This window comes from Ursus americanus, chromosome 14 (assembly GCF_024610735.1).
Source record: "Ursus americanus isolate L20-20 chromosome 14, mUrsAme1.1.p, whole genome shotgun sequence".
NCBI classification, from domain to species: Eukaryota; Metazoa; Chordata; class Mammalia; order Carnivora; family Ursidae; genus Ursus; species Ursus americanus.
Genome location: NC_142140.1, coordinates 49,035,162 through 49,044,054, shown reverse-complemented (window position 1 = coordinate 49,044,054; position 8,893 = coordinate 49,035,162). Strand labels below are relative to the sequence as shown.

General features: G+C 39.3%; 1 protein-coding gene across 1 annotated transcript; it reads right to left on the bottom strand.

Annotated features, from left to right (window-relative positions):
• Positions 1-6,381: 6,381 nt before the first annotated feature.
• Positions 6,382-7,335, bottom strand: LOC123792315 (olfactory receptor-like protein OLF4). The gene has a single exon (XM_045797483.2). It carries the CDS (start codon positions 7,333-7,335, stop codon positions 6,382-6,384), a length of 954 nt encoding a protein of 317 aa, XP_045653439.2.
• Between the last annotated feature and the right edge of the window lie 1,558 nt (positions 7,336-8,893).

Here is an 8,893-nt window from a genome sequence, read left to right as displayed (position 1 = left end):
CTTCATTGTGCAATTGTTAGGGTGTAATCCCTCCAGCCTTCATTTTCTTCTGAAGGCAATGTGGAATCATAAACCTAACTTCAAGGGATGTTGTGATGAAAGGTGAAATGTATGGAAATGCTTTGTTGGGTTCAAATAATGTTCACGACTAAGGGGTTGTGCGTATGTAAATGTATGTGAATTCATACACATTTTTACTTCAAGAAAACATATTCACATGCTTGGAGATACATGCACAAGGGTCATAATGCTCATTATTACCCATTATAACCATATCTATTGTGTTGAAATTCTTGAGAGAAACTTCTAGGGTAAAGGAAAGAAAAGAATGAAAGCTTACATTCACATGATATTGTAGCAATGTGGAAATTTAGATTAAAAAAATTAAAGTAGAACAGCTGGCCTTAATTTTAACAGTGAATCCTTTTTCCTGTCTTACTGCCCAGAACCTCATATACAGAACCAAATGGATATTTATGCTAGGAGAACTCATCTATGCCAGCTAATAGGGCTGAATATCTCCAAAATAACTTTAGATTTTTCTTTCACTTACGGTAGGGTTTCAACACAAAATGGCCTTACCCAAGGAAGCTAAGTGAATGAATTGAGAGGCTTAAATTCAGTTTCTTCAAAGAAAATTTTTGCTGGACAAATGCCATTGGCTCTTTCCTATTGCTGCTATCACCAATTACCACACTGAAGGTTTAAAAGAAACAAATTTACATTCTTCCATTTCTGGAAGTCAACTGAAAATGAATGTCATTGGGCTAGAATCAAGAGGTCTCTGCAGGACACAGACACCTTGAATTCCTACTGCCTTGTTATGTGATTCTGGATAACCATTTTTTTTAATCCACAAAAACGCATGTCTTTCCAAACTCTTCTTGGTACCTGAACAGGATCCTCATTAAAGTCAAGTTTTTTAAAAGAAATTGAAGAAGACACAAAAAGATGGAAAAACCTTCCATACTCATGGACCAGAAGAATAAACATTGTTAAAATGTCTATGCTGTCCAGAGCAATCTATACTTTCAATGTCATCCCAATCAAAGTACCAATGCCATTTTTCAAAGTGCTGGAACAAACAATCCTCAAATTTTTATGAAACTAGAAAAGACCCTGAATCGCAAAAGAAATGTTGAAAAAGAATAACAAAGCTAGGGGCATCACATTGCCTGATTTCAAGCTATATTACAAAGCTGTGATCACCAAGAGAGCATGATACCAGCACAAAAACAGACTAATAGATCAAATGAGCAGAGTAGAAGGCCCAGATATGGATCCTCAACTCTATGTCAACTAATCTTTGGCAGGAAAAAATATCCAATGGAAAAAAGACAGTCTCTTCAATAAATGGGGAAAGGAAAATTGGACAGCTATACACAGAAGAATGAAATTCAACAATTCTCTTACACCATACACAAAGATAAACTCTAAATGGATGAAAGACCTCAATGTGAGGCAGGAATCCATCAAACGCATAGAGGAGAACATAGGCAGTAACCTCTTCAACATCAGCCACAGCAATTCTTCAAGGCATGTCTCCAAAGGTAAGGGAAATGAAAGAAAAATTTGGATTTCACCAAGATAAAAAGCTCCTGCATGGCAAAGGAAACAGTCAACAAAACAAAGAGGCAAACCACGGAATGGGAGATGTTTGCAAATGACCCCACAGATAAAGGGCTGGTATCCAAGATCTGTATACAATGGAATATTACTCAGCCATCAGAAAGGATGATTACCTAACATTTTCATCAACATGGATGGAACTGGAGGGTATTATGCTAATGAAATAAGTCAAGCAGAGAAAGACAATTTTCATATGGTTTCATTTATTTGTGGAACAGAAGGAATAGCAGGGAGGATATTAGGAGAAGGAAGGGGAAAATGAAGGGGGGGAAATCAGAGGGGGAGACGAACCATGAGAGACTATGGACTCCGGGAAACAAACTGAGGGTTTTAGAGAGGAGGGGGGTTGGGGGATGGGCTAGCCCAGTGATGCGTATTAAGGAGGGCATGTAATGCATGGAGCACTGGGTATTATAGGCAAACAATGAATCAAGGAACACTACATCAAAAACTAATTAAGTACTGTATGGTGACTAACATAACATAATAATTTTTTTTTTAAAAAAGAACTTCTCAATCTTAACACCCAAATGACAAATAATCATGTCATTAATTTCTTTACCTTTTTTATGCCCTAAATCCTCTTTAACCTCATGATCAAAGGGCAACTCAGACATGAGCCAGAATTCCTGCCCAGTAATGCCCTGGGAATGCAAACTTCTGGCTGAGAGTCCCATAAGTTATTCCTGCAAAAACATACAAACCTTTCCAACCTCTCCCAGTTACCTGGAAGGGAATCTCAATGGTAGTCACTTTTAGTACAGTCCAGGCCATTATGACTACTCCTTTCAAATATTAGAAGAAATGTCAAAAATAAGAAGAAGTAGATTATTCTTAATATTCTCAGTTATGTTTACATTGACTATTATATCAGTCAGCTGTTGCTGCATAAACCATGCCAAAATAAATGATATAAGATGTTGTTGTTGTTGTTGTTGTTTTCCAATTTCATGGGAGTCTATGTTGGGCAATTCTTCTGGTTTCTTCTGGTCTCCTCATGAGGCTGGGGTCTGCTGCAGGTCAGCTGGAAGTGCTCCACTAACCTTGCTGTGTTCTCACATTTGCAGGCTTGCTAATGGTAGGCTGGTCTAGGTTGGCCATCATTAGTGCAACTGGGCTGTGCTCCACGTGTCTTCTCCTCCTACAGCAGGCTAGCCTGGATTTGTATGCATGGGTATAAGGTAGGGTTACAAGAGAGAAGCGGAAACACAGCAAAGCCCTGTGAGGCACACTGTCATTTTCAGCATACACTATTAGCCAAGGCAAATGAAACACGAATTTCAGCCCAGATTCAAAAGTGGATAAATAGACTCCATGTCTCAATGGGAGGAGCTTCACAGTCACATTGTGAAGTCCATGGATCCAGAGACAAGTGGTGAATGTGGACCATCTCCGTAAAAGGTCTACCAAAAGTGTAATTTTCAATTCAATAGTTTTATTGGTGCAGAACATAAAATCAACATAATGACAATATAGTAGAGTACAATATAGTGATTCGACAATTCTACACATGACTCAGTGCTCATCACAGTGAGTGTGCTCTTAAGGGTTGAGTCTGCAGGATTTTCTATGTTTAGTTATATCATCTGTAAATAAAGTCAATTGTATTTCTTTCTTTCTGAGTTGGATGCCTTTTATTTCTTTATCTTGCCTGATTGCTCTATCTAGGTCCTGCAGTATTCTGTTGAATGGGAGTGGTGAGAGTGGGCACTCTAATTTTTTTCTATTTTAATGTTTTTTTATTATATTATGTTAGTCACCATACAGTACATCCCTGGTTTCTGATGTAAAGTTCGATGATTCATTAGTTGCGTATAACATCCAGTGCACCATGCAATACGTGCCCTCCTTACTTCCCATCACCAGTCTGTCCCATTCCCCCCCCCCTTATCTTGTTCTTGATCTGAGAGGAAAAGTCTTCTAACCTTTCACCATTGAGTATGATGTCATTGTGGATTTGTCATATATGGTCTTTCATGCTGAGGTATGTTTCTCCTATACCAACTTTGTTTCACGTTTTTTTCTTTTTAATCATGAAAGGATGTTGTATTTTGTCAAAACCTTTTTGCATGTATTAAGATGGTCATACATTTGTTTTATTTTATTATATTAATGTGGCGTATCACATGTATTGATCTGCATGTGCTGAAACATCCTTGTATCCCAGGGATAAATCTCACTTGATCATGGTATATAAGCCCTCTGATGTGCTATTTAATTCAGTTTGGTAATATTTTTTGAAATATTTTGTGTCTCTGTTCGTCAGGGATATTGGTCTATGATTTTCTTTTTTTTTCTTTTCTTTTCTTTTCTTTTTTTTTTTTTTTGTACTGACCTTTTCTGGCTTTGTTATCTGGGTAATTCTGGCCTTGTAAAAGGAGGTTGAGGATGTGGTCTCCTTTGTAAGTTTCTGGAAGGGTTTGAGAAGGATTTTCATAGTTCTTCCTTAAATGATAAGTAGAAGTCACCTATGAAGCTCTCTGGTCCTGGGCTTTTCTTTGCTGGGAGATTTTCGATAACTGATTTAATAGCCTTACTCATCATTGGTTTGTTAACATTCCCTATTTGTTCCTAATTTAGTCATGGTAGTTTGTGCATTTCTAGGGATTCATCCATTTCTTCTAGGTTTTCCAATTGTCTGGAGTAAAATTGTTCATAGTGGTCTCCTAGATTCTTTGCATTTCTGTGGTATTGGTTGTCAGGTATCATCTTTTGCTGCTGATTTTATTTATTTCCACCTTCTCCCCCATTCCTTTTCTTTCATCTAACTAAAGGTTTGTCAATTTTGCTTAAGTTGTTTGCATATTTATTGCAGGTCATAATGCTCAAATAAGTTAATTAGAATTTAAACATTCTAGGGGTGCATGACTCAGGGTCAGATCTGGAGCACAGGTAGCTGGGTCACACCTACCGGGGTGGGAGAGCTCCCTTCCAACTGTGAAAAAGCAGAGTTTCACATGTGGGTATTAAAATAGTGGAATTAAATTAAGACAATTCACATTTGATAAAATCATTTTTTCCTCTTAAACTAGAAGGTTAACCTACATATATAAAAGGAGTGAAATGACATAAATTGGCTCAAGACGGAAGAGCACTACGGCCACACACCTCATGGATCAGCCTAGGAAAAACAATTAGATGCAAGTAATGAATCATGGAACTCTACATCGAAAACTAGGAATGTACTGTATGGTGACTAACATAATATAATTTAAAAAAGAAAGAAGAAAGAAAGAAAGAAAGAAAGAAAGAAAGAAAGAAAGAAAGAAAGAAAGAAAGGGAGAGAAAGGAAGGAAGAAAGAAAAAAGAAACACAATGTATAGATGCACACCTGACCACGGATTCATGAGGAGCCCTGCAGAGATCAGAACTCCCTACCCTACAACCTCTTCAATAATAAAGATGTTACATTAAGCCGTTTTATTTTAGGATGCTTTGCACGTAGCAATAGCTAACTAATGTAATAATCAAATCAGGCAGAAATGACAGCATTTGTAATCATCTGAATCTTTTTATTCTAGGCCTTTTTTCAGATAATTGAAAGTAGCCTTCATGATTACTCTGTTCTTCAACATTATCTCATGCAACTGTATTAAAAAAAAAAATGACTCCACTGAGGTCCCTTAGAGGTCACATGGAAAGGTTGGAAGGACATGCATGTGTGCCCACAACTTGTGACTCTGAATCACACACCTGGACAGGAATCCAAGCCTGCTGGTGAGTCATCCTGTGGTTATGAGGATGATACATAATTGATGATACTGATGTTCATTTGCTGCCCCGTTAGATGTTAGGGCAACATTTTGAAACTGGGAGGCATTTCATACGGAGAAATGGAAGGAATCATATTTGTGTGTAGCACTGGAAAATTTTAACCAGAGTCCAGAAAATAATTTAATAAGACCTCAAACATGCCAACAGTCTTTCATTCTAATGAATATTCCTTACAAATGTACCCTGATATTCCATAATTCAATGAGTATAAAGTGCATGAGAAGGAAATATTTTGCATAGAAATAAATGTATTATTTAATATTTTTCTTCATCATCTTTAAAGTGATTCTAAGGCCATATTATGTAAATCTATTTTTCCTATATTTGTCTTTTTGTGTAGATTTCACTTGCATACCGGTCTTTCAATATCACTTTTTTTGTGAGTGACTACGATAGTCATGATAGACATAAGTTGTGTAAAAACAGGATCCTAATGTGTAGAAAAATCCCCGAGATTGGCTATATCAGCCAGTACGTCAAAGTCTGCATTCCCAGGAAGAGCAGTGAAGGTAGTGATACACAAAGGAATGATATTCACAAAAGGGAAGCACAGGGTCTCAGATTTTTCTCTATTATAAATTTATACAAATAGCTGTTGTGGCCAAAAGTAGATTTTCCATAAGAGTAGTATTCAGACAAACCACAGAAAAAATAGTCACTATGATATATTTTGAGAAGAAACTATTCCTAGCAGATCCATGTAGTCCTTTGAAATAAGCAGAAAGTCCAAATATTTCACATCCAAGATTAGGAATAACATTGAGAGAGTAGGCAAATTACAAAAGGAAAATCTCTTCGGTATCAGAGGTATCACAAAGCTTACTAAATTGAGTTACATATATTGTACAAGAGGTAGAAATAAAAAAAAATTAGAAATTTCAGGGGAAAAATTAGAAGAGGCATACTCTACTTCCATAATTCAATCAAAGAATCTCAACATTTGGGTCAGCCTTGGGTCCTGCAATTGTGGTCACTTCTTCAACCCTGGACAATTGACCCTTTCAGAGCTGCCATCCCAGAGAATCTCAACAGAGCCTCCTTAATGTCTTTGTTCCTCAGGCTGTAGATGAAGGGGTTCAGCATGGGCGTGACCACCGTGTACATCACCGAGGCCACAGCACTTGCACGGGAGCTCTGGGTAGCAGCAGAGCTAAGGTACACTCCTAGGCTCGTAAAATAAAATAAGGAGGCAACTGAGAGGTGAGATGCACAGGTGGAAAATGCTTTATACTTGCCCTGAGCTGTTGAGATCCCAAGTATGGAGGAAGCTATCTTAGAGTAAGAGTAAAGGATCCCAGTGAAGGGATCACCAGCCAGCAACACAGCTGCAAAATACATCACCATGTTATTAAGAAAAGTATCAGAGCAGGCGAGTTGGATCATCTGATTGAGTTCACAGAAAAAGTGGGGGATTTCCACCTCTGGACAGAAGGACAGCCGCAACACCAGTAAACTTTCTAACAAGGCATGCAGGATGCTTATGATCCAGGAAACCAGAACCAGCAGTCCACAGAGCCGAGCGTTCATGATGACTGTGTAGTGCAGGGGGTGACAGATGGCCACATACCGGTCATAGGCCATTGCGGACAGGATAAAGTCATCTAACTCCGCACAGAGTAGGAAAAAACACATCTGGGTGAGGCAGCCTTCATAAGTGATCACTTTTCTCTGAGTCTGGATGTTCAGCAGCATCTTGGGGACGGTGGAGGAGGTGAAACAGATGTCGACAAAGGACAGGTTGGCCAGGAAGAAGTACATGGGGGTGTGGAGGTGGGAGTCAGAGCTGATGGCCAGGATGATGATCAGGTTTCCAAATACAGTGATCAGGTACATGGAGAGGAAAAGCCCAAATAGGAGGGGCTGCAGTTCTGGTCCCTCTGAAAATCCCAGAAGAAGAAACTCTGAAACTCCTGTAAGGTTCCCTGGCTCCATGGGTTAGAGGTAACTACCAGGAAATAGAAAAACAAATGACTAATTTCACACAAACAAGTGTTTTTGTAACCTAGTATAAGTTCTCCCACTTATATTTTAGAGCCAGGAAATTAGTTTTAATATTTGTGTGTGGTCTTGTCCCCATTAGGGCACCCTTAGCACCATTTCTCATCAGAAATTCCATTTCAACCTTAGACTGTTCCCAAGCATAATGCAGACTTTTTTTTTTTTTTTTTTTACTGAGAATATTTTTCATTCCGGTGAGGAATACACACTTAGTATCGACCACGTTCTAGGCACTGTTTGGGCGATGAATATAGGGTGCTGATAAACAATGTCCTTACAATCCTATGATGGAGAGAAAATATAAGCAAATACTAATAATCAAATAACATGTCAGAAGGTGACAGGAGCTGTGAAGACAAGGAAAGCAGGTATAAAGGAGTTGATGGGGTGTCAGTTTTTATACTGGATGTCCATACAAGACCTGCAAAGAAGGTGACATGTGAATAAGACCTCAAGGGAGATAGGAAGAGAGATAGGTTATCTCAGGTAGTGTGTCCCCAACAGGGGCAATGGCCAGTGCCAAGTCCCTGACGAAGCTGCTTGATTCAGAAAACCAAGGCTCAAAAGAAAGCCAGGGTGGTGAGGGGAAGGAGCAAGAAGGAGAATGATGAGAGATGGTGACAGTGTGTTGAGGAATGAAGCAGTCACCCAGCACCAGCTGAAACTTCAAGATACAGGGATTCCTTCATTTTATTAATTTTGCAGAACTTTCTTAATTTTGTTATAAAGATGTCCCATGAGTCGAAATAGACACCCCATTAGTAACTTCTGTTGATCGAGTTCTGGCCTCTGTCAATAAGGGTCACCTTAGAATATGTGAGTCCTGGTACTCCTGCTTTGAGGACTGCCCTCAGTTCACAACACACACACACACACACACACACACACACACACACACACACACACACACACACCATGACCTCCTGGGCTACCGACTGCCATGACTTTTTCACCCCCAGCCAAACTAGTTAGGCCAGCAGTGGATACACAGCAAGCTTGCCAGATCTCATTATCTTTCTCCTAAAGAATGGAGAAGTGGAGGGCACCTAAGTGGCTCAGTTGGTTAAGTGTTTGCCTTTGGCTCAGGTCATGATCCCAGGGTCCTGGGGTCAAATTACACCTTGGGCTCCCTGCTCAGCCAGGAGCCTGCTTCTGCTGCTCCCCCTGCTTGTTCTCTGTCTCTGTCTCTCTGTGTCAAATAAACTAATAAAATCTTTTTAAAAAAGAATTCAGAAGTGGTACCCAGAAATTCCTATGGACAAATAAACTTGGGGATAACTACCGATATGTGCATTTTCTGCCTAATATCAATCTAAAGAAACATGGGTGATCAGATCAGTAAAAACAGAGAGAAAAGAGGGGAAGGACATGGACATGAGAAGGAAAACAGATCTAATAGTGCAGGAGGCCCTTGAGGGACCAACCAGGAGGAAGAAAGAGTCTCTTTGGTTCTGGTGATATTCCTGCTCTCCTTGGATCCCCTTGATGCCAG